General features: G+C 59.1%; 7 protein-coding genes across 7 annotated transcripts; 2 read left to right on the forward strand and 5 right to left on the reverse strand.

Annotated features, from left to right (window-relative positions):
- Window positions 1-1,479: 1,479 nt before the first annotated feature.
- EHS24_009632 (uncharacterized protein) lies at window positions 1,480-4,930 on the forward strand (the record flags this gene model as incomplete). The annotated part of the gene is made up of 8 exons (XM_028624902.1): window positions 1,480-1,739; window positions 1,809-1,829; window positions 1,884-1,894; window positions 1,948-1,997; window positions 2,045-2,067; window positions 2,116-2,887; window positions 2,926-4,036; window positions 4,083-4,930. The coding sequence occupies 8 exons, from the start codon at window positions 1,480-1,482 to the stop codon at window positions 4,928-4,930; spliced, it is 3,096 nt and encodes a 1,031-aa protein (XP_028475070.1).
- Window positions 4,931-5,079: 149 nt separating this feature from the next.
- Window positions 5,080-6,804, reverse strand: MSY1 (tyrosyl-tRNA synthetase; the record flags this gene model as incomplete). The annotated part of the gene is made up of 4 exons (XM_028624903.1): window positions 5,080-5,610; window positions 5,649-6,407; window positions 6,476-6,620; window positions 6,671-6,804. The coding sequence occupies 4 exons, from the start codon at window positions 6,802-6,804 to the stop codon at window positions 5,080-5,082; spliced, it is 1,569 nt and encodes a 522-aa protein (XP_028475071.1).
- Window positions 6,805-7,168: 364 nt separating this feature from the next.
- Window positions 7,169-7,906, reverse strand: EHS24_009634 (uncharacterized protein; the record flags this gene model as incomplete). The annotated part of the gene is made up of 3 exons (XM_028624904.1): window positions 7,169-7,270; window positions 7,322-7,635; window positions 7,690-7,906. 3 exons carry the CDS (start codon window positions 7,904-7,906, stop codon window positions 7,169-7,171), a joined length of 633 nt encoding a protein of 210 aa, XP_028475072.1.
- A 1,364-nt stretch (window positions 7,907-9,270) lies between these two features.
- EHS24_009635 (uncharacterized protein) lies at window positions 9,271-12,224 on the reverse strand (the record flags this gene model as incomplete). The annotated part of the gene is made up of 13 exons (XM_028624905.1): window positions 9,271-9,399; window positions 9,514-9,688; window positions 9,976-9,989; window positions 10,042-10,359; window positions 10,450-10,977; window positions 11,016-11,059; window positions 11,110-11,229; window positions 11,271-11,419; window positions 11,461-11,470; window positions 11,542-11,553; window positions 11,597-11,624; window positions 11,675-11,904; window positions 11,963-12,224. The coding sequence occupies 13 exons, from the start codon at window positions 12,222-12,224 to the stop codon at window positions 9,271-9,273; spliced, it is 2,019 nt and encodes a 672-aa protein (XP_028475073.1).
- A 310-nt stretch (window positions 12,225-12,534) lies between these two features.
- EHS24_009636 (uncharacterized protein) lies at window positions 12,535-14,005 on the reverse strand (the record flags this gene model as incomplete). The annotated part of the gene is made up of 7 exons (XM_028624906.1): window positions 12,535-12,704; window positions 12,764-12,881; window positions 12,931-12,958; window positions 13,004-13,074; window positions 13,115-13,258; window positions 13,297-13,731; window positions 13,781-14,005. The coding sequence occupies 7 exons, from the start codon at window positions 14,003-14,005 to the stop codon at window positions 12,535-12,537; spliced, it is 1,191 nt and encodes a 396-aa protein (XP_028475074.1).
- Window positions 14,006-14,910: 905 nt separating this feature from the next.
- Window positions 14,911-16,659, forward strand: FRS2 (Phenylalanyl-tRNA synthetase, beta subunit, cytoplasmic; the record flags this gene model as incomplete). The annotated part of the gene is made up of 3 exons (XM_028624907.1): window positions 14,911-15,084; window positions 15,233-15,382; window positions 15,442-16,659. 3 exons carry the CDS (start codon window positions 14,911-14,913, stop codon window positions 16,657-16,659), a joined length of 1,542 nt encoding a protein of 513 aa, XP_028475075.1.
- Window positions 16,660-16,817: 158 nt separating this feature from the next.
- On the reverse strand, window positions 16,818-21,754 carry EHS24_009638 (uncharacterized protein; the record flags this gene model as incomplete). The annotated part of the gene is made up of 3 exons (XM_028624908.1): window positions 16,818-20,665; window positions 20,733-21,462; window positions 21,521-21,754. The coding sequence occupies 3 exons, from the start codon at window positions 21,752-21,754 to the stop codon at window positions 16,818-16,820; spliced, it is 4,812 nt and encodes a 1,603-aa protein (XP_028475076.1).
- Between the last annotated feature and the right edge of the window lie 2,209 nt (window positions 21,755-23,963).

Genomic DNA, 23,963 nt, shown 5'->3' on the forward strand with positions numbered 1-23,963 from the left:
GTTCATAATAGAATCATCAATGCAGATACATTCATCGTCGCAACTGCGTTATTCCGTAAGGTTGGAAGTGTTATTTGCTGGCTTTAATCACTCCTCGCCTCTGCCACTTCTACCCCCTATCGTGAACCACGATTGATTCGACGACACTGGCGATATCCTGATCAGAGCTGACCGCAATGATATTCAAGGCGGAAATCATTAATGCAACAACAGGATACTTCACACCAACAGAACCAACTGCGTTATTCATCAAGGCTGGCAGCGTGGACCGCCTTCCTAGGGTTACGGACTCGTTGTTGCTGCCATTTCTACTCGTGTTGTGGCGATCGTTGTCACAAATTGATTCGACGACGTTGTTCTTTTTGTGATCTAAAACCTTTATGGGCCAGACTCGCACAGAGACGGTCCCAATGCGATTCAAGGTATAAATGCCTCACGTATGACCCAAAGCGGCCTGAGTGCTCGGCGAGTCAAAAATGCGCGATATATAACGTCGTGCTGCGGTGACGTAGGTCTGTCGATCCGTTGGCCGTTGGCTTTTACCTAAAGCTGGAGGCTGTTGTTTTGTCGATTTCTAACTGGGGTCAGTGGATCAGTGCATCAGTCTCTCTCTCTGCTGGCGGTCGATGATGATGGCTGATGATGGCAGAATGTGGCAGGGAGGTTGGCCAAAAGTTTGGTTGTATCTGCACAGCAGACCAGTCCACTGATGCTATGAGATCTCATCCGCAGCAGGGGTGGTAGTCTCCCACGGATTTTTCTGTACCATGTTCTGTCGTCGGCGCCTCACGGTCCGAATCCCCGATCACCCGAATCTCTAACCTTTAACCTTGATGACGCGGGATAATCGCGACGCGCGGATGGCCAAACAATGTGGCCGTGCTTGCGCCTCTGCGTACGCCACATGGCACACGGTGAGCAAGTTGGTTGGGGCAGCCTCGACGGTGCTCCGAGCGCCATGAGCTCGCCACCCGCCCGTTGTGGTTGGCTGAGCAGAGCATGTGGCCTGCAAGGCCTGGGCGATGACGGAATTCGCACTCTCGATCAAGCTCTCCCACGGGTGTGCGCGGTGACCTTGCAGTTGGTCGCCGCGGGCCACACGGGGCTGGCCGATATGGGAGAGCGGGAGGAGATTTGAGTGAAATAGGGAGGGATCACTTAATACAACACGCCGGCCGCTAACGGCCTAACCATCCGACACTAACTCCAGTCCACCGGCCCCCCCCATTCAATCCCCCTCACCACATCCATATACCACATCCCGTGTTCCCATCCACCTCTCAACAGGCAGGCGTGCATCCACACACCTCCTCCCACAGGAGGAACCCCAACCACCCCTGCCATCTCGACAGCGTCGCCAAAATCAGTCTCGACATTTCGTCACACCCCCTTCCTTCAGGAAACAAGCTCCACCACAATCCACCTCACCTCACACACACTCTCTCTCAACCGCACCCCCCACCGTCTCTTTTGCCCGGCATGCCACAAGGACCGGGCTCCAACGCCAAGGCATACGGACGCGTACCGCCTCTGCCACCATTTCCCCAACTCATGCACATCAAAGACTCTCCTCCTCGATCGCGATCCTTTTCAGGGGAACCGGTGGACGATGAGGGAGCTGCGAGTGGGGAGGATGACGAGATCGAAGACGCGGCGAGCTCAAAGGACGCCAAGAAGGAGAAGAAACCGCACGCAACGCGTCGCCGAGTTGTGCAGAGTTGTTCAGAGTGTCGCCGCCGGTGAGTACCCCATGATGACGCATCGCTGCCTCAGGTTCCCACAACTGCTTGCTGACCTGCGTTCCCTAGAAAAATCAAGTGTGATAAGAAGTGAGTCGCGTCCGCTTGTCCCGATGAAGAACAATCCTTGCTAACGTGCTGCAGGTTTCCATGTGGTGCGTTGTGGCTTTAACCCACGCTGTCGCCCCGCGCTATGCTAACCGTACAGGTCCTTGCATTCTGAGGCAAGATCAGGCCCGTTGTCACGAGGTTGGAACTGTGAGTCAGGGAGATGTGTCCCACCTGCATGTAGCTAACCATGTCAGGCGGAGAAGCAGTTGGTCGCGTCGTGAGTAGACCGTGGCAGCGCCCGCGCCGCCCTGCTAACTTTCACTAGGTCAAACTACGCCACAACCCAAGATCTTGCAAACTTGGCACACCGTGTCGATGCGCTCGAGGCTGCTCTCCTCAAGTCGGGTTCGCTCATCCCGGCGGATCTCGAGCAATGCCTGACAGCAGTGCGCTCCAAAATCTCTGCAGCGCCAGCCACTGAAACGCCGGCTACAAATGTTAATCCGCCAATGGGCGGTACCGCGCACGGCGAGGACGAGGACCCCGTCAGCGATACAGAAGGTGCCGCCCTCACCCTTGAACATCTTGCGTTTGGCCGCTCTCGGGTCGACGGCTCTCACTCGCTTCCCCATTTCCGCGACTCTCGCGTTTCTTCGGTTAGCAAGCCTGCTCCCGGTCAAGGTTACCATCTTGCCCGGACGGGCTTGGCAGCCGGCGAAACTGCGGCCAACGCAATGAACACTGGTTTTGCGCCGGGTGCGAGCCGCAGGTCCTTCGACTTCAAGCCACCCCTCAACAACGATGACCGTGTAGCCCACATGCTGGCTCTGGCCGATAGCATGGCCCCCAGCGACGTTTTCGACATGTACTTCAAGAAGACGGAGATTGTGATGTACGCGCTTACTCGCGTGCTGCCGTCCAAGGAGCGTGGCGAGTTGTTGGTGAATGCCTTCCTTGATCGCGTGGACTGGCTGCATCGACTGTTTCATGTGCCAACATTCCTGAGCCAGTGCCGCGACTTGTGGGCACTCCCTCAAGACCGCGTGGTACACGAAATCTCGATGCCCTTCATCGCAGTGTACCTTGTTGTCATGACGGTGAGCGTTATATGCCGAGACCTCTCGCTAATGTACAGCTTGGACTGCACTTTATGGATGCGTCCGAGGCCAACCAGCACTTTACTCCCGAGGAGGTGCAGACACTGTCCGATGTGTGGTACAGTGCTGCGCGCTCGGCCCAATGGTCCAGCGATTTCATCGGCACGCACACCCTCGAGAACCTGCAAGCGGTGATCCTCATGACGGTGCTCATGAACAACCGCGACCGTGCGGACGCTGCGTGGGCCCTCCTGGGCGCCGCCATCAAGATGGCCCAGGGTCTCGGTCTGTCACGTCTCGGTGCCGAGCAGCAGAGCGTCGAGGGCCGCCCCTTGCCCATGTGGAAGGGCCGCTGGGAGAGTCTTATCCAGCGTGAAGTCGGTCGACGTATCTGGTGGAACCTGGTCTTCCTCGACTGGTCGCTTGCACCAAGCTACAACTATGCGTCGAGTATTCAGCCCGATCAGATCAAGGCTGCCCTCCCCGCAAACATTGAGGACGAGGACCTCATCGATGGCCAGCCTCTTCGCCCCCAGGCGATGAATGTCCGCACGCGCATGTCGTTCCAGCTCGCCAAGCTCAAGTTTGCCGAGATTAGCCAGCGCCAGATTTGGCAGGCCAACAACAACAACCACCCGCCATACTCGTTCATCCTCAGTGTTGACCGCGAGCTGCGCAAGGCCATGCTCGAGATGCCCGCCTACTTTCAGCCGGACAACAACCCCGGCCCCGTTTCGCAAGATTCCAAAAAGCTCGTCGAGCATTATGAGAAGATTACACTCAGTCTCGCCATCCACTCGCGCATGCTGCGTCTCCACCGCCCGTGGCTGTCGCGTGGCTACGAGGACGAGCGCTACGCGTACTCGAAGGAGCAGTGTATCCGTGCGGCTCGCGCCAGTCTGCGTATGATGTCGGACACGAGCGGTGTTGCCCGTTTCTTGGAAAAGTGGTGGATCCCCCTGTTCTACGTCACCGTCTCGGGCATGGTCGTCATCATCGACCTTTTGAAGACGGCCAAGCGTGAGATGAAGAGCAAGGTGACAGAGGAGAAGATTGCCGAAGTCAAGGGTGCGCTCGACCAGATGAGGCATATTTCCCAGACGTCGGTTCCTGCAAAGGCGGCCATCAAGGTGATGGACTTCCTTATGAGTGAGTCAACCCAATACCTATGTACGCTAACTTTCAGACGAGGTAGAGGAACGCAGGCGCCCTGGTGGTTCTGCGCTTGGCAAGCGCAAGCTTACAAATGATGGCGAGGGTGGGGACGACGAGGAGCACAACCTGCAGCGCGCCGTCAAGCGCCTCATTCACCAGGCCCAGCTCGAATCCGACAGCCCTACCTCCAACGGTCCGGGGACTTCATGGGTGTCGCCGTCATCCGACCCTACACCGATTACGGCTAGCCCCCATGAAAGGGCCGACCCAACTCCCGAGCGACCGGTCTTTGGCGCGTACCCCATGCCCCAATCGATCCCCCCAAACCAGCCTCAGTTTGATGGAAACAACCAGGCCCAGGCTGGTACCGCCATCGGAGCCTCCTTCCCGGGCCAGTTTGCGCTGCAGAATGCGCAAGGAGCATTCAACTTCAACGTCGACCCAACCAACCTCTCGGGCTTCCCGGCTCTGGACCAGGCTCCTGTGTTCCAGCCCCAGCAGGGCCCGCACCTCGACCCGGCCGTCGAGTCCATGCTCGCGTCCTACTTCCCGGCTCCGCCAAACAACCCCAACGCCGGCGAGGTTGGCCCTGCCGGTCAATCGCAGGTGCCCGACGACTTCCTGAGCCGCGTGTTCAGCTTCTCGTGGGACAACAACAACAACAACAACAACAACGTTCAGCAAGGACAGCCGAATCAGCAGGCCGGCCAGCCCCAGCAGCCCCAGCAAAGTGGACAGACTCAGCAGGTAGTGGGCAGCAACCAGCCCACCCCTACACCCATGGGCCGCCCTGCCAACGGCACCGCTGGTCCCAACCCGCCGCAGCGCCAGGACTCGTTGCCTGGTTACGGCGCGTTTGACTGGTCGAGCTCTGGGTGGATGGCGTAAGCCAAAGGAGAGGAGAGTGTGAAGAGGAGCCGGACCGGATAACATGTAGTAATGCTTATCTGTAGATTAGGGAACGCAGGCTACGTTCCAGCGTACATGGTAATGGCCTGTGCATGGTGTGTATGAATGGTGCTATGGGGGGATAGTGTCTAGTCTTCGTACTCGACGTAAAACACGATCATGTCGCGCTGTCCACGACGGAGGATCGCAAGATGTTTGTCGATGAGGTCGGAACGCGTAATCTCGCGCCGAGGATCGTTGACGGGCGTCTCGTTGAGGTACATGCCCGATTTGTTACTCTTGCCAACGAGACGAGTGGCCTCGTTACGGCTGTTGACCAGACCGTGCATGACTGCAAGCTTGGTCACAGGGAGGCCCTTGATGTCGCGGCGCTTGACACGCACGAAACGCCTGTCGCCCTCCATGGCCGCCAGGACGTCGGCAGACTTGAGCTTGCGCGGGTCCTGGCCATACAGGATCTGGGCCGACACTTGCGCGCGGCGCACACCCTCGGGACCATGGACAAGTTCGGTCACCTGCTCGGCGAGCAAGCGCTGGGCGCTACGGGCCCTGGGATCTTGCTCGTGACCCTTCATAACAGTGCGGATCTGTTCTGGTGGGACGAGGGTGAGGAGCGAGAGGTACTTGCCCACGTCGGCGTCGTTGGAGCGGTAGAAGAACTGGCCGTCAGAAGAGGGAACAAGGCAAAACCACCCACCTGGTAAAAGTCTGGGATGCTGGTGCGCGATGGGTCGATCCAGACAGCGTTTCCTGCGCTCTTGCCAAACTTCTCGCCCGTGCTGGTTGTCAGGAGGGGCATTGTCAGACCGAACGCCGGGTCGATCTGAGCCGCAAGGTTGGCTTTGGCAGTGTCGACCTTGGGCGTGTCAACCTCGACCTTGGCGGCACCCTTCTTGCCCTTCTTGGTCTTGTTCTCGGCCTCGGCAGCTGCGGCCTCGGCAGCCTCATTGCGCGCGACCTCTGCAGCCTCCTGTGCGCGCACACGCTTGATCATGTCAATGCCAGCCACAATGTTGCCCCACTGGTCCGAGCCTCCGAGCTGCACACGGCACCCGCGCTCCTTGAACAGCGTCGCAAAGTCGTGCGCCTGCAAGAGCTGGTAGCTAAACTCGGTGAACGAGATACCCTGCTCCGAGTCGAGACGGGACTTGACACTGTCGCGGGCGAGCATGGCGTTGACGCGCGCGAGCTTGCCGACGTCGCGCAAAAAGTCCAGGAACGACACGTTCTTGAACCAGTCATGGTTGTTGACCACGTCAAACCCGCGTCCACGCTGGGCAGCCTCGGGGTCAATGTCGTAGCCCCACTTGGCAGCGTATGTGATACCCCGCTCAAAGAAGGTCTCCACCTGGGACGTGATTCCCGCAACGTTGTGCGCGAGCTCCTCCGGCGAGAGGGCGTTACGCTCTGTTGACCTTCCCGAGGGGTCGCCGATAGATCCAGTAGCGCCGCCAACCTAACTGTTAGCTCGTGCACGGGAGGAGTCGGAGTGCTGGACGGGTCCGACCCCCCAGCTCAACTCACGAGAGCGAGCGCATGGTGACCGCGCGCGCGGAAGTGCAGGAGACCGATAAGCGGGAGGAGGTTGCCAACATGCAGTGACGAAGCTGACGGGTCCACACCGGCGTAGACACAGCTCGGCGAATCGAGGTGGGCGGTGAGGTCGTTGCTGCGATACCATGTTAGGAAGGGTTACGACAGACGTTATAGGGAACCCACCTGGTAACGGCCTGGATGAACCCGCGGCTCTTGAGCTCGTCAAGCACGTTCTTATTTGCTGGTGCAGTCGAGAGTCGGCGTGCGAGCGGCATATCTCGCACTACCCGGCGCAGCTGGTGCAGGCGGCTGCTCATAATGGTTGTTGGTCCAGTTGTGAAAGTGAGTGGAGGTAGATGTCCCGACTTTTTGCATCCGTCGTGCCATACAATGAGACACTGTGACATCAGCATTGGGATGACCGCCTCGCTCAACAGGACTGGCACTTGTAGCGCGGTGTGAAGGCTACAGATTGGATAGATGAAGCATATATACACGCATGTGTGCTTCTCGATTAGTCTAACACCTTCTGCATGGTACAGCAGTATCCCTTTGAAGCAGAGTGGCAATCACCACCCCAGCCAATTTGATACACGGAACCGCATAAATGTTACTTCCCCATTTCTGCTATCATTCTCCCTACCTCGCATACATGCCAGGCAGATCTAAATATCTATAAACTTAGGCCATGAGCTCAGTCCAGACGGGGAGAGTGGAGATCTCCTTCCACCAGCGGGTGACGTTGGGGAGCGATCCGTCGGTAAGGCCGGGAGCCACACCAAGCTGCCATGGTCAGCCTCTGCTTGTCTATATCTCAACAGCACCTGGACTCACGTTGACAACCATACGGCCGTAGGGGAGGTGGAAGAGGTCGGCGATGGTAAGCTTGTCACCGGCAACGTACTTGCTCTTGGCAAGGATACGCTCGTAGCCGATAAGACGCTTGGCGAGGAGGGCCTTGAGGACCTCGACGCGCTTGGGGTCGGTCTCGCCGCCGTGCATCTTGCTGAAGACGAGCTCGAACGCGAGGCCAGAGGCGGCGGGGTCAAAGTTGGACTGCTCGACGGAGCAAGCCTGCTCGAAGCGGGCGTAAGCCTCGAGGTCGTCGGACGAGGGGACGAGGTCCGAGCCGGCCTTGCGGGCGATGTCTGATCATTGTGGTAAGACACTGTACACCATCACTGCAGATCATTGCCACTCACACTTGGCGATGGCGCGCGACTCAAAGACGGAGAAGCCAGTGGCCTCGTCGACAAGGTAGGGCATCTGGTTGAAGGGCTGGAACTCGGCCCACTCGGCGGTGCCGACCTTGGCAAAGTCCTCGACGACGAGGTTGATGTCGGCGCCAGCAGCGGCAGCGACAACACGCACGCGCGAGGTGCAGGTCGAGAGGGCAGCGCCGTGGAGAGAGAGCGACATGGTTATTAGACTAGATTGGTTTTTGGGTTTAGAGGTGGAGAAACTCTTGGCCTGCAGTGTTCAGTCCAGCTTATATGTTCATGCGCTCCGGAGACTCGGAAATGAGAAATGATCTTGGAAGTGGTTTGCCACGTCGAGCCAACCCCGCCGGAAGCTGTGGCGTGCCGATTATTGGTGTCCCTGATGCTTGATTATTCAGCGTGCCATTCTCAATGTCGGTGATGTCCCAATGAGCAGGCTAGCCTGCCCGCCTGCCTGCTTTGGTGGGCAAGCAGCCACCGGGAGAACATCGGGACCAGCCCCTACAGGTGTGCGGTGCCCGGAACTAGGTGCGGACGGTCGAAGACAGGGTCGTGAAATGCCGCAACACATATGGCCTGCGGAGGACGTTGGACGACATGGCGTGCAACCTGGCTGGTTACAGCATCGGTCGGCTCGTTTGCACCAGCTCAGACTTGTCCGGCGGTCAGGGTTATCTACCCACTGCTGAGTCACCCGTGCGAGTATCAGTGAGGGTTCCCTGGTTGCGGTGATCTGCTTGATCATGGATGCCACAGGCTTGTAGGCCGGCCTTGAGATGGCCATGTTTGGGATCGTGTTCGCAAGTGGAAAGGATCTCACTGTTGCGACATGCAGGCATGTTACGAGAGGTGAGTCTGTCAAGGAGGGTTGGAGACAACGCCAATGACTTATGTTTGTGGTGGTTATGATGAGTTTAAACGATCAAGAGTTTGTGTACAACAGCGACGTCTGCGATAAGATGATGGAGTCTTTATAGCTTTTAGATCTCTCTTGATCTCCAGCCGGATCCGAGATGGGTGGGACCTCCGCTAGAGGATCCAGAGCAGGGGAGCACACTCCGACGACTCGGTGAAATAGTGGCGACGTGGGCCGGGAACGGAACCACTTGCTGCCTGGCATTGGTGTATTCGTCCCGGATCCCTTCCACATGTCAATCTACCATGGTGTTGCGCCAGTACGTCTCGTGCGTGAGCCGCTCGACGTTTGGACCCAAGGTAGGCGGCAGAACGTCAACGTTACTACTGTATTAACAGTGCCACTTTGAAAAGGAACGAAAAATCGAACGAAAAATCACCGGCACCCCCGATCGACAAAAGACAGTCAGTAGACACAAGCATTCGTCCTGTCGCAGCTCTGCGCGTCACAGAGAGGTACCGTACTTCTGTGTAGATTTGTCTGTGGCATGGGCACGGACCCAAGTCCGTGATATGAATACATCCCGGCATCATCCACTCCCGAGCTCCCAAATCCCCCGGTCGAGCACTTGCGACCCCCGTGTCCCTTCTGGGGACTACAAAAGTCGAGATGCGCACGCGCACGAGCAGGACAAGACGTGCAGAAGCTTAGAAAGAGATGGCGGCGCCGCGCTGCTTCTTGTCGCCGCCGAGCTCGAAGTGCTTGCAGCGCTTGAGCGAGATCTGGTGCTTCGACTTGCACGAGGTGCACTCGAGGCGGAGGACGACCTTCTTGGTCTGTTGTTGAGAAATGTCCGAAGGAAAGGCGTTGGCAAAAGGCAGTGGGGGGACAGGGGAAGACGCGCAAGGTCAGCTCTCAGAGTCTCGTTGACAGTACACGACAGTACGCACGGTCTTGGCCTTCTTGTGGAAGACGGGCTTGGTCTGACCACCGTAACCGCTCTGCTTGCGGTCGTAACGGCGCTTGCCCTGGGCGGCGAGCGAGTCCTTGCCCTTCTTGTACTGGGTCACCTTGTGGGGGGTGTGCTTCTTGCAGGCCTTGCCCTTGCAGTAGGTGCGGCGAGTCCTGTACGGTCAGACCACAGTTCTTGGACGAAAGGTTCTTCCACCGTGTCGTTGGACGAATCTCTCCGCTGGCTTCCAGCCCTCCCTCTCTCGTCTATCCAGCGCGTGCCATCTCTGCACACGCACTCGGTACCCATGCGACCGCTGAGGAAAGAGATTCACCCCTCCCAGCAGTCCATCATGGGTCCCTCCCTTCGTCGACTTTTGACGAAACTTCGACATCTCCCGCCGCCCGTTCTCCACTCCATCTCGTCCAACGCTCGCGGGAAGAAAGACGACGATACGCACTTGGGGATGTTCACCTGTACATGTCAGCTACACCGTCGCCGACGCTGGAGCATGGGCTCTACTCACCATTTTGTCGAGATTTGTGGACCGCTTGAGGGTTGAGTTCTGCAAAGCGACTTGGGCCAACGACTCGGCAGCAGGCGGGCAGCGTCCCCCCAGGCTCACACCCAGCCAAGTTTCGCGGGATCGCCGGGGAAACGCCGAAATTTCGTCCAGGTGTGGCGCGAGATCAAACCCCGCATGGAATTCACGTGGCTTTTCGGAAGCAATTGTAATGTGGGTGGCCCGAATAGTCATTGGGTTGGGCCGATCGCCCGCCAAGCTGGCGTATGGCTCTGACGCACCTCTTGCGCCCTCTTGCTCACACCATCCTCTGTCTGGCCTCTGGCAACGCCCGTTGTTCTCATAAACCCTGCATAAATACATTCTAATCTAGTCCGCGATGACGTCCAGCTGCTCCTCTACGAGACGCACGATGAGATCCGCGTCAACGTCAACCTCGGCGTCCTTCTGCGGTCCACGCTGACGACCGTGCTTGCGCCACTCCGCCTCGGAGAGCACCTTGTCGTTCTGGACGGTGATGTGGTTGTGCCCAAGGATGGACACGAACACCTCATAGTCGCGGTGGAAGCCTCCTTCCTCAAAGATCTCGATCACAGTGGACGCAGGAGGCATCCACGCCGTCTCGTAAAGCTCCTCACTGGTCAAGGAGATGACAATGTCGGCATTGGCGAGCATGGCGATCTTCTGCGGACGCGTCATGGCACGCATCTGCGCAACGTGGACCTCGGCCTTGGAAGTGAGCTTCTTGAGGCCCTCGACGATCGCCTCGTGCGACTTGGCGGCAATCCGAGGCAGATATTCCCTCTGAATGTAGACGACGATGGGGAGGTGATACTTGCCGATGTGAGGCATGGCATTGCCAACGGATGCGATCATGTTCTGGCGGAATGGCTCAAAGAACGTGCTGGGAGCGTTCATGGTGGGGACGATCATGTTCATCTGGAGGGTCAGCTTGGCGACTGTCGTGGTCCACCCACCTTGCCCCAGGTTGTCGTGTCGCCCTGTGCGGTGTGGGCCGAACCTGTGAGAGTCAGCACGCAATTCGCGTACGCGTATGAGCGAGCCACCTACCGCGATCAACAACGACAACCTTCTCCAAGAGGTAGGGCATGTCGGACCCGGCGCGGTCCTCCCAGCTGTCCTTTTCCTCAATGTCGACGCCAGGCAGGACATGCTGGAGGAACCAAACGTCTGCACGTTAGCTACATCAGACCCAGCACACCGCCGCTCACTCTTTCCCAAATCGTCCCTCCACCCAACCCTGGCATCACAACGCGGGAACATGAGGCGCGAAGGGATCGCGCTCTGGGGACGACCCGACTTTTCACCAGCATGCGCAACGGCGCGAATCGCCGGTACGAAGACCTCGGCGAGGAAGTGTCTGTGACGGAGTCAGGCCTGGTGCATGAACGTGTAACGTACTCGTAGAAGGCTGCAAGTGGACGAGTGGTCAGTGGCTGTTAAGCGGGTGCCCCGGATAGTTGCGCTCCCAGAGAGTCTTACCGAGATATCCGGCTGTGTGGGTTAGCAACTGTGGGCAACAACCACGATAACCCACCCTTTCCTGGAGGATCGTTGAAGATGTACTTTTTCCGGTCAGCACTTGACGTCCCAAACTCGCGCTGGGTATACTCACTGTGACGCCAGGCAGGCGGACTGCACGTTTGCCCAGCTGAGCACGGGCGAGCTTGTCGCCCACGATAGGAGCCCAACGTTCGTCGCCGGGAACACTGCCAGGCCTCTGGGACCCGCTCAGCACCGAGCGACCCTTGGGGATGTCTTCGGCGGCCTCGTCGTCTGCAGACACCGGCACGAGTGCACCGCCAGACAGGTACATGTTGGAGAAAACGTTGTAACCGGGGAGACCTGTGACGTCCGCGTCAGCTTGGGGCAACATTAAACGACGCGACAGGCTTATGCGTACCGCCATCGTAGGTCGTGTGTGGGATGCGAGACTCGAGGTTGACAATCACCTCGCCTGTCGACGCATCAGGGCTGGGTGCATGGTAGATAGGTGGTGTCCGCTGCGCGTTGTTGTCGTAGTGCTGGTACTGGAGCCCCTCATGCGGGTCAGGAGGCAGGTAGCGAACGACCGTGCGCGGCTCGCGTGGCTGTAATGACAGGAAGAGCAGACACAAGATTGTGCTGCACACCAGTGCGACGCGGGTCATGAGACGACGCGACATGGTGAACGAGAGTGTGTGTGTGTGTGTGGGAGTGGTAAAGGAGGAGGTGTAGAACGAAAGACCTGCGCGCTGATCCTGCAGGCAATGTGTCAATTGTATCGACTGGCTCAGGCTGCCCGGACAAAACGCGCTACGGCCAGGACACCCGTGATCCCAGTGATCGCCCGCAATTCAGCACAAAGGCACCAATACATATAGACTCGCGTTCCGTCACAGTCTCGAAGCCTAAAGCACTCACACATGTACAGTCTCGCACGTCGGGGGACTCTTGTATATATAATATCTACAGGAACCATGCACATAAACACAACTAGTCACTGTCCTCGTCGCCAAGGAAGTCCATGACAGCCGCCATTGCAGACTCCTCCTTCGCGCCGTGGGAGCGAGTGTCGACGTCAGGGACGGATTCAGCCACGCGCCGGCGGCTTGGACGCGTTGAGCTCGACAGGCCACGGGCTGCTTCGTACTCTTTGACATCGTCTGGAGGAAACCGCGTTTAGTAACAGAACAACAGAGAACCTGTGACATTCGCAACTCACTCAGCTCGGCAGCAAGCTCGCGCGTCTCCTTGAGCTCCTTGGCCTTGCCCAGCGTGGGCTGGCCCTTCATTCCGAGGCCCTGCAGCAACGAGAGTAGGTGCGAGACTTGGGCGCGAGGCTGGGGCGCGTTAGTGCTGCCAGGGCAACAGAGAACGGCACAAGCTCACAGTTGGGTAGTCGGCAAACTCCTTGGTCCTGGTGGGGTCAGAGGATCGCTCCATTTCGATGACAAGGACTCACCAGACCTTCCGCACACCGCATGCGTGAACAATCTTCTTCAGCTTGCCCACGCGTGCCTCGTCGGGCGACAGCTGGTGATGTCAATACCTGTGCTTGGAGGTGACAACTCACGTCGTCATTCGCATTCTTCTTGGTAGGCTTCGCCTTTGGAGCAGTTGTCTTGGCCTTCTTGCCGTTGGACTCGCGGCGCTTCGCGGCAGGCGGTTCATCGTACACGCTCGACATCTCAGACACCGCAGGGGACGCAGGGGCCGCCTGTGGGGGTCAGTCTCTTTTGAGCATGGTTTACTCACCTGCACGTTGTTCTCCTTCGCCTTGCGCTTGCCCTGGGCACTGCTTTCAGCCTCGTAACCGTCCGAGTCCGATTCGATAGTCTCCTTGGAGAGAGTAGACATGCGCTGCTTGTTGCCGGCGACTTTACTGGCTGGCTTGGGCGCTTTCTTGGGGGCAGCGTCAGAGGGCGCGTCCGAGTCTGCATCGCTCGCGACATCTTCTTCGCCCTCGTCATCGCTCAAGAGGACAGTTTCCGTCGCGCGAGACGTGTTGGCCTTGGCCGTAGCCTTTGTCGTGGTCTTGTTCTTACTCGCCTTCGACGTGCTGGGCTTGACGGGGGAGGCCTTGGTGGCCCTCTTCTTGGGCGCAGGCGCGTCGTCCCAATCACTCCCGACGACCTCGGCTTCCTCAAGCTCTTCCTCCTCCTCCTCCTCAGACTCGTCTGCGAGAGCGGCCTAGAATGATGAGCGTTGCAAACTTGCAAACAGACCCAAACTAGCTTACAATCTCGGCAAGGACCGCTTCCTTGCACGCCTTCTTTTCCTCGGGCGCATCCAACGCGTCGTCGTCCAGTCCCATACTCTTGGCCACCAGAGCACGCGCCGCGCTCAAGGTGAGCTCCTGGCGCTCGATGGCACCAGTCTTGTTGGCATGCTGCACGACCCTTTTGGCGTGTTGGCGTATCTCGATGGTCGTGATGCCGTATATGTCGTCGATGTCGGTGGTCATGGTGGTGTGGGTGGTTGAGAGATTTTGACTCCGCGAGGAACCAAACAAGAGGCCGCGGCACAGAGCCAAGTGAGGCCCATGCTCTGTTTCTTTTCTCAACCCCTCTCTCTCATCAGCACACCTCGCCCTCCGTAACCCTCAGCGACTGCTTGCCACCTCGACGACCCCCTGCGCCTCAACAGCCTCTCTCGGCCCCAACCGCACCTTGATGTAAAAGTCGTCCACCGCATCGCAGGCTTCTGAGGCTTGTCTGAGGCTTGGAGGTTGGAGCCCAGGTGCGCACGTCTAGCGATTGCGAAGGCTGAGGCATCGAATGAGGACACAGGCCTTGTTTCCTCACGTTTGCACGCTGCGTGTCGGACAGAAGCTCCATCATCCCTCTTACTAGGAACTCTCGCTCAACCACAAAAAGCCTAGGGGACTTGAGGCCAAGGCGTCCCTCGATCCTGGCTCGATTGGAGGGGTGCACCCTCCTCGAATCGAACCTCGGCTAAGAGTCCCGATCACCGGGTCCTGCATTAAGAAAATCCAGGCTCTCCCAACTATTCGCAGTAACCGCTCTGCGAACACAATCGCTTTGGTTTATATTGTGCTGGGACCCTCATGATCGGTGGGAGGATAATTTTTTGTAATGCAAAATTATTACGCATTATTACAAGTTCAAAATTGTGATTTCCGGTGGCTCATTAGGAAAGCAAGGGCACATGTTGTGTGCCTATCGTTTATAGGCGCCAATTTCTGGCCGCATACCTAGCAAATGTTTCATTGGCAAATAGGCTCGCCATTTGATTCATGAGCTCTCTTTGACTCGGTGTGGCCAGAAAGTCCACGCCGAGGACCAAAGGAAGTGACGAACAACACTAATAACCCACCCCAAACCCACCCCTATCCCCCACACGCGCACCATGTCTCTCCCCACTGTCGAGGAGGTGCAGTCCGTCATCCTCCAGACGCTCGCCGCGTCGCCAGAGGGCGCCATCCCCGACTCGCGCGTCCTTGCCGTCGGCGGCGCCTCGCTGTCCGCCCCCGAGGGCCAGGCTGTCGTCAAAGCCGCTCTCGACTCGCTGCTTAGCAAGGAGGTGCGTTGGGCTTGAGCTTGAGAAAGCGAACGTGCAAGAGCTCGTACAAGCGGCACTGTGAAGAGGCATGGTCCATGACGCCGGATACCTCACTGCCTGCAAGCCAGCTGCCGTCAACCACGAGGCTTAGCTGACCCCCTCCGCTCAGATGATTGCGTACCAGCAGATTACTGCCAACCAGTACCTTCCCACCGAGGAGGGTAACCAGATTATTGCGTCCGGCTCGGCCGAGTACCGCCTGTGGTCTGCCCTCCCCGTCAAGGGCGCCGGCGAGCCCGTGACCATCCCCGAGCTGCAGGTGGGTATAACATGAACTGCTGATAGGAACACGAACAGTGCGCTGATGCCCCCGTTCAGAAGCTGCTCGGTGCCGACGCCTGCAAGGTCGGCCAGGCGCGTGCGTTCCGCAACAAGTGGATTTCCAAGGAGGGCGGCAACGCGTTTGTGCGCGCCAAGGAGGCTGTCGAGGACGAGACTGCTGAGCAGCTGCGGACGGTGTCGAGCACGGGCACGCACGCTGGCGGCGACGCGGTGCTCAAGGAGCTGGTGAAGCGCAAGCTTGTGACTGCGCGCAAGCTCCTGCACTACACTGTGCAGAAGGGTGCCAAGTTTGCGACCGAGGTCAAGACGCTCGAGACGGACCTCACGGTGGACATGCTTGCCAACGGCGCGTGGAAGGAGGCCGAGTTCAAGCAGTACAACTTTGCGGCCATGGGCGAGCCGACCAACGGCGGCGCATTGCATCCCCTCCTCAAGGTGCGCGAAGAGTTCCGCCAGATCTTCTTTGACATGGGCTTTTCCGAGATGCCGACCAACAACTTTGTCGAGTCTGCGTTCTGGAACTTTGACGCCATGTTCGTGCCGCAGCAGCACCCTGCGCGCGAGATGCAGGACACGTTCTACGTCAAGGACCCCGTCCAGGCCGGCAAGCCCGACGAGGAGTACTTCCAGCGCGTGTCCAAGACGCACGAGGTCGGCGGCTACGGCTCGATCGGCTACCGCGCGCCGTTCTCGCGCATCGAGTCGGAGAAGCTGCTCCTGCGCACGCACACCACCGCCGTCTCGACCCAGATGCTGTACAACATTGCCAACCAGCCCGGCGGCTTCAAGCCCGCCAAGCTCTACTCTATCGACCGTGTGTTCCGTAACGAGGCCACGGACGCGACCCACCTCGCAGAGTTCCACCAGGTGGAGGGTGTCGTTGCCGACTATGACATTACGCTCGGCCACCTCATCGGTTTCATGAAGGAGTTCTTCGCCAAGACGGGCAACCACAAGCTGCGCTTCAAGCCCGCGTTCAACCCGTACACCGAGCCGTCGATGGAGATCTTTTCGTGGCACGAGGGTCTCGGCAAGTGGATCGAGATTGCCAACTCGGGTGTCTTCCGCCCCGAAATGCTCGAGCCCATGGGCCTGCCAAAGGGCGTCCGCGTCCTCGGATGGGGCATGTCGCTCGAGCGCCCCACCATGATCAAGTACAAGATCCAGGACATTCGTACCCTCGTCGGACACAAGACCGACCTCGCCGGCGTCAAGACCGCCGCCGCCGTCCGCCTCGAGAAGGGTGACGAGTAGAGTTAGATATTTTTCTTTATATGACCAGAGGAGATGCACCTTTTAGCGAGAGAGAAGGGGAGAGCAGTAAAGGTGTATTCTTATTTCTAATTTGGGGCCGACACAACTAGCACAATGATATGGTTTCCTTTGTTTTGTTTTTCCTCTGGACAGTTCATTTAATTCTTGGCCGCCTGCCTAGCCGCCACGCCAATCTCGTGCAGCTCCTCGAGCAAGTCCAGAATAGTGCTCGCGCTCCACGCCTGTGTGTTGCACGAATCGCGGCAGTAGCTGCCGTCATGGTTACACAGCTCGGGCAGGCCGCGCCACATGTCGCCGTCAATGTGCTCGCGAAGGCGGAGGAGCAGCTGCGAGACGTGGTGGTGCGTCACGCCCGCGTTGCCGCCCTGGCCGTCGCCGGCGAGCACGTCGAAGCGCAGCCACGCGGTGAGGAACCAGCCGAGCGGGAAGCCCCACTCGGGGCCCTGGTGGTAGTTCCACCCCTTGGCGACGCTCTGGTCGTCGCCGTCGTTCTGGTTGTCATAGTCGGGGCGGTACGCCCAGTCGGCCGGGTCGAGCGTCTTCATGCCCAAGGGCCCGCGGATGGTGCGGTCGGCGAGACGCAGTGCCTCGACGGCGTGCGCAGGCGTAAACAGCTCGGGCGCGACAATCATCGGCAAAGTAAAGTTGCAGCGCAGCTGGTAGTCGCTGTACTCGCGGTCCTTGGGGGTCCCATACACGTCCTTGTACATGCCGCGGCGGTTGACAAGGGCCGTGTTGACGGCGTACTTGGCATCGTCGGCAGGGTCCGAGGGGACATAGTAGTGGGTTTCAAACGCAGCCTGCACGAGGTCGGCCCACTCCTTGTACGTGACGAGCCGCTTCTGGCCGTTGACAGTGGCGTCGACGCCCTTGAACGGGAACTGGCCCTTTGCGCTGAGCCCGTCGAGCCACGACAGTGTCGACTTGAGGAGACCAGTAATCTCGATGGGGGCACCGTCACGCGGCGTGGCAGGGAGGCCCTTGTTTCCCGCCTTGGCCGACGAACCCATCTTGTCCATCCACGTACCGCAGTTGTAGCGGTTACCACCATGAATGAAACCCGTTGTCCAGTCGGTCCAGATCTTCTGGTTGAAGCCCTCGTCGGCCATGTCCATGTCGAGGTTGGGCCCTGCGTTGTACTCGCGGAACTCGATGCCGCTCGCGTGGCGCTGGAGGATCTCCTGGATGAGCTCGGCGACCGTGCTGCTCCACGCAAACGCGCGCTCGTCGTCCCACGCCACCCAAGTGTCGTCTGCGGGGAACCGGCGCTTGACCGTGTCCTTTAAGATGGCAAGACCGTCGGGCGCCATCGTGGTGTAGTCTTGAATGTTCTGGATAAACCACCACGGCGAGTCGCGCGAGTTGTAGCGCGGGTTGCGCGTCGAGTCGAGCAGGTTGGGGATGAGGCCGTGCTTGAGCGTCGTGCCAAACGCGAGGATATGGTCGCGCGCAGCAGAAAAGTTGCCCGTGGTGAGGAACAGGCCGCGGAGGGAGATGAACACGTCGCGGCCCCAGCAGCGTGCCCAGCCGGCAGTAAAGTGCGGCAGACCAGCCGCAAGACTGGCCACGGGCTTGTTGGGGTTGATCGACGCGGACTTGACCAGACCGTACATCTGTACGGCGCACAGGGCGAGGTCGTGTGTAAACTCTGTGCCCGAGAGAATAAAGTCGGACATTTGCTCCATGACAGCTCGGCGCGCGGCCTTGTAGCCCTCAAAGATGACGAGGGCGAAGTATTTGGGACGCATGAACGAAGGGACAGTCGCCTTGATAATGTCAAAGCGCTCCTTGTACCACGCGGCAGGCTTGGCGAGGTGCGGTAAAGTATCCGTCTCGCGCTCGAGGCGGTTGCAGACATTGTCCAAGGCCCAGGTACCCTTGCGGAGATGCTCGCAGATGGGGTGGCCGAGGTCGTTGTTGGCCATGATGTGGCGCAGGGGGCCCATCCAGCCCTCGAGGCCGCAGTAGACCAGCGAGCCATAGTCTGGGATCGTGTACACGCCGTCGCCGCCTGTGGCATCGCGCTCCTCGCCGTCGGCGCGGTGCAGGACGACATTGAGGTCGACGAGGTCCAGGTCGGCCATGGCGGCGTCTGCGCCGTCGCGGATCTTCTCCTCGAGGTCGCGCGGCACTCCGGCCATGTCCGTCTCAAACACGAGGATGCTTCCCGGGTCAAACTGGTCGGGCACGTGGATCTCGGTGTAGTCGCCGTTATCGTCGTGGCCCGACGACAGGTTGACCTCGGTGATCTCGGTCAGCGTCGACGGGATGCCGTAGTGGACCTCGGGGTCATCCTTCCACTCGCCCATGCGGGTATGGAGCGACGCGCCAAAGATAAACTTGGCTTGCGTGCGCGACAGCTTGACGGGGTTGATCCACCCGCGGCCCGACGAGCCCGGGAACGCAGTGTGCGCGAGCAACAGGTAGCCCTTGTGGGTGCGCGGGTGCACACGGTGGATCATAATGTACTGGCCCTCCTCGTGGACGTGGCCCTCCTCGTAGCCGCCGTTCATCATCGTGACATGCAGGTGGTTGAGGACACGCTTGACGCGGCCGATGCCTTGCTCGTCGCTAGCGTCCGTGACGTTGTACATGCGCGTGTCCGTGACGAGGTTGAGGAGCTGCGGGTACAGGTCGTCAAAGCCCTTGTTGGAGCCGAGCGCCGCCTTTGTAAACGTCACGAGGGCGCCAGTGGAAAGCGCGTCCTCGGCAGTACGCTTGTGGGCCGGTGACTCGTTATCGTGGGTGACGTCGTAGAAGACGGCATGCGGCTGCGATCCCTGCAGCGGCGTGATGATGGCCTTGCGCGGCGCACCTGTACCGTACAGCGAGGGCAGCTCGCCGGGCGACGACAGACACTCGGCGTCCATGGAGCCGATAGGCTTGCCGACACCAAAGCGGTAGAGGAGACGCGAAAACTCTTTATTGTCTCCACCGTTGTACGCCTCGCGCACGAGCGAGTTGATGCCCAGCTCGCGCACAAACTTGAGGTCCATCGCCTCACTGCCCGTAAACAGCTCGGCCATGACGTAGAGGTTTGGGTTGATGCGACGACCGGCATCGATAATGTGCGCGCCGACATGGAGCGGGGTCGAGTGGCAGTTGTCCAGGCGGAAACCATCAAACACACCCGCGAGCAGCTCGGCGTACTCGGTCATGTGGGCCCAGAGCCACGGGTTGGCTTCCTTGCTGTCGCCGTAGCGCAGCTTGACACAGTCGCCCCACACAATCACCTCGCGGCGGAGGTACGCCTTGGACGGGTACTCTGCAAAGTTCTTGAGCGGGTCGGCACCCCACATCCAGCCGTTGTTGGCGACCGTGAGCGATTTCTGCGGGTGCTTGGCCGTCTGGGCGTTCTTGGCCAGGCGCGTAAAGTACGGCTCAACAAGGGGGTTCTTCTTGTTGATCTCGCCCAGCTTAGGTCCACCGGAATCGAGGCGGGTGTACCTCAGACGACCGATCACGCCGTCCTTGGCGGCAGCCAAGTCGTCGTTGGCCTCCTTGTAGAGGTCGACGTTGATGACGTCGAGCACCTTGCCCCACTCCTTCGCCTGGGTGTGGGCGTCCGCGTCTGGGAATGCCACTTTTGCAAACCCAGCAGCGGCGGGTGCGGGCACTGCGGTGCAGTAGGGCCCGCTCCATGCTCGGTAGCCCTCGATAAAGCCCGGCTGGTTCTTGATAATGACAGCGAGCTCCTCGTGGGTCTTGCCACCGAGGTGCTGCTCGCCGGCCCAGAACTTGGCAGACCCGGCCTTGAGGGACGCCTCGACCTCCTTGACCGACGAGCCCACGTCAAACACATAGTAGCGCCAGATGGCCGCGTCGTTGATCGCGTCCTGGACAGCAGCGGCAACCTGGGCCAGGTCGTTCTCATTCTTGATGGTAGTAGGCAGCCCAAGCGACGCGAGCTTGTCGCCCAGCTCAAACATGGCGTCCTCGAGCGCCACAGCGGGCGCGAGGTGGGGCGTGTTCTCGGGCGAATATCCTGTGAGAGAGAGTGTCAGCTGGCTGAGGGTTGCGCGCGAATTGGCTTCTATTCCGGCCCCACTCACCAGCCTCGGGGTGCTCGAGAAGCCATGGCGAATCAAACGCCGTGTGGTTGAGGACCACGTCCGTGATGCCTCCCAGGCCATACTTTGCCTTTGCGCGCTTCATCGTGGCCTCTACCTCGGCGAGACCGCCGTCCGCTGCGTCGGGGTCCGAGAGCATGGTGGGCTCAAACGCCAGCTGCTCCAGGATGGAGTATGGCGATCCCGAGGAGCCGCGCGGCTGCAGCGGGGTGTAGTGGATCATGTTGTAGCCCCTCCTGCTGGCCTCGGCGAGGTACGGGTCCCACTCGGTGACCTTTCCCTGCCACTTGGCAATGACGGAGATGATGATGAGCGAGTCGAGCGTCAGCGAAATGTCCTTGGCCGTGACGGCCGCCGACGACGTGTCGTGCAGCACATCGGCGCCGTGCGTGATCGCAAACGGTGTGCGCTCGGGCACGGTCATGATGGGGTCGACGTTGAAGTAGCCCTTGCGGCCCGTCACGCGCTGGCCGTCGGGCCCGTCGTGCTCAATGTAATAACAAAACGCGCCGGGGGCAGAGATGGCAAGGTCCACCTGGATCGGCTTGCTCAGGTCCGAGGGCAGCTTGCGCTCCTTCCACACGCCGCGCTCAAACACACCGCCGTCGACGGGAAAGTCGCTCTTGAGGACACCGTTGCGCGCGCAGTTGGATCCGGGCTGGATCGAGAAGCGGAGCACGTACGGCTTGACTGGCGCGGGCAGGCGGACGTACTGCGAGTGGGGAGAGGGTCAGCTACGGAGCTACACCCGTGTGGTAGCTGCGACTCACCGACTTGGCCGCATCGGGTCCGCCGTCGTCTTCGAGCCACAGCTCCCAGACCTGTACGAGGTCGCCGTCGCCCTCGCCTGTGAAGAAGGCGATCGCCTCGTCCTGGGGAGTCTTGGGAGTCTTGGGACCTGTCGACTGGCGGTGCTGCGGCTTGGGCATGGCGATGGGGTCTGGGCGGGGCTTGCCGTTGGCAAATCCCTTGCCCTTACCGTTGGCCTTGCCGGCGGCGGGCATGTTGGAGGTGTGTGTTTAGGGGGTGGAGGGTGGAAAGTGTGGAAGAGAAGGTCGAGGAAGAAAATGCAATGCCTTTGGTTGAGATGAAAAGGGAGATAAGCGGCGCTGTCTGTGCCGTTTGCTGGGGGTATTGAGTCGCGGAAGAGATACGAGTGTGAGGGTGAGGACACGCACACAGGCGTGCTGGATACGGGAGATGTGACGGGGTGATATGGAGTGTGGGTTGTTGTGTATGTGGGCGAGAGAATGCCGAAGAATGGGAGAATGTGCGCCTGGCTGTTCTGGAGACGCGTTTGGGTGTGCGTGTGGAAGAGGACGTCATTGCCGATCCCCCGCCAAGTGGGCCAGGTGTCTTCAGGGCCGTTGACAGCCGCCGGGACGGCCACAGCCAATTGATCGTGAGAATGGCCCCATCCACCCCCGCGTTTGGCCCCTCATGCTGCACGTTGGGTGTGCGTTGCACTGCTTGGCCTCGACAGTCGTGTAGGTGTGTTGGAACAAGGTCAGCTGGGTGGTCACGAAGAGGCTGTACTGGATCGATCTCCGATGATGGTTTGCTCGGCAGCGGACAGATGGAATAAGTAAGTAATCTGCCCCACAGTACGGGAGCCAGTACGGTACGAGACTGTGTCGAATTTTGCCCCTCCGTCATCTTTGTGTCAACACGGTCTCTGTGTAGCGATGAAAGCAACTGCGTACTCGTTGGGCTTATGGTATCTTCCGTCCTCCATGCCAGTCGTATTCTTTGCATGACCCTGGTAGAGACATCGTACAGTAGAGAGCATCTAGGATTGTCGTTGTCAAGCAGGAATAATGTCGCCGCCGCCTGGCACCATATGTGGCTTCTGAACCACCAGATAATATTCTGTTACTCTCTTTTCTGATCAATGGTGGACTGGCGGTATCTAGCAGACTTTTCTGCGCCAAGTAGAGGACGATTTGTGCATGTCAACGACAACAATGACTCCACTCATGCCCACGGACGTTTATTTAATGTCCTTCAGCTACTATCAACTTTTCTTGTTTGTTTTATCATTCGTCCTTCAGTCCTCTTTTTAACTAGTGTGCAAAGCCTCGTACTTAATGACCATGCGCTTTAAGACGCAAAGAAAATGGAGACTGGGGCAGCTGCGAAAAACACGACTCTCCATAGCTCGTTGCATCGACCACCGCCAATGTTTCGTGTGGGGATGGATGATTCCGCCTATCAATATATGGGCATCCAGTCAATCGTTTCGTGTTTACACTGATCAGACTGAACGAGGGGGGGTGCTCCATACTGTAACTTGACACGCAGTCACATTACCCCCTCGATCCCACGACCGGCCCGCCCCGCATGACAAACACGGACTGAATTCAGACTGAACGAAACGACACAGTGTCCCCTTTTTGCCACCACCGACCAACCCATGACGCCCAACCTTGCACGAATGACGCTCTACATTGCCCACCCCACAAGCATCCATACAGATTACACATCTGTCTCAAAATGCTGTATACCGTTGGAGCCTAGCTTATGAATGGGACCTCGGTTAACCCCGTTGCACCAGGTGACACAATCCGCGCGATAAGGGAGACGTGGGGTTCTGCGGGTTGGGCCACTTTGCGCTCTGCCCACCGGCCACTCGTGGAACAAACACTCTACGTGTGGGTCCCTCCGTGATCCGTGACGTGTGTCTGTGAAGGCGCTGGGTTTGGGTGTGAGTCTAGTGCAGGATCTTTGCTATACAGTCGTCATTTGTGGGACTGTGGACCGCGTGTTTGGCTGTGCGATCACATTGATGACTGTAACACGATGACGCTGGCCGTCGTTGCCACCCTGCACCCCGCGCACCAGTGGCACCAACGTTTCCCACGGTGGTTGTTGGCGTCACTGTACCACTGTACCACTGTACCACTGTACCACTGTGTGGATGTGTTTGTTTGGGCGCGGGAGAGCGGAGGCAAATGTACGGTGTGTGTGTGTGCGGTCGGCGTCCAGCATACGCCACCAGGTTCTCCCACCGGGCGCCACCGCACACACACAGCCGTAGCGTAGGAGCGTTGCATAGGGGGACATGGCAGGGTCAACAAAAGGGTAAAAAGGGTAAAGCACAGGGGAAAGCAGGTGAGTGCGATTGCCAACATCTCCCAAGCACAGGGCGCACAGGTCACCGCCCACACCCGACGGAAGTATAATCAGCTGTGGCAATTTGCAATAACCGCCAAG

Source organism: Apiotrichum porosum, assembly GCF_003942205.1.
Source record: "Apiotrichum porosum strain DSM 27194 chromosome Unknown scaffold_9, whole genome shotgun sequence".
In the NCBI taxonomy this organism is placed as follows: domain Eukaryota; kingdom Fungi; phylum Basidiomycota; class Tremellomycetes; order Trichosporonales; family Trichosporonaceae; genus Apiotrichum; species Apiotrichum porosum.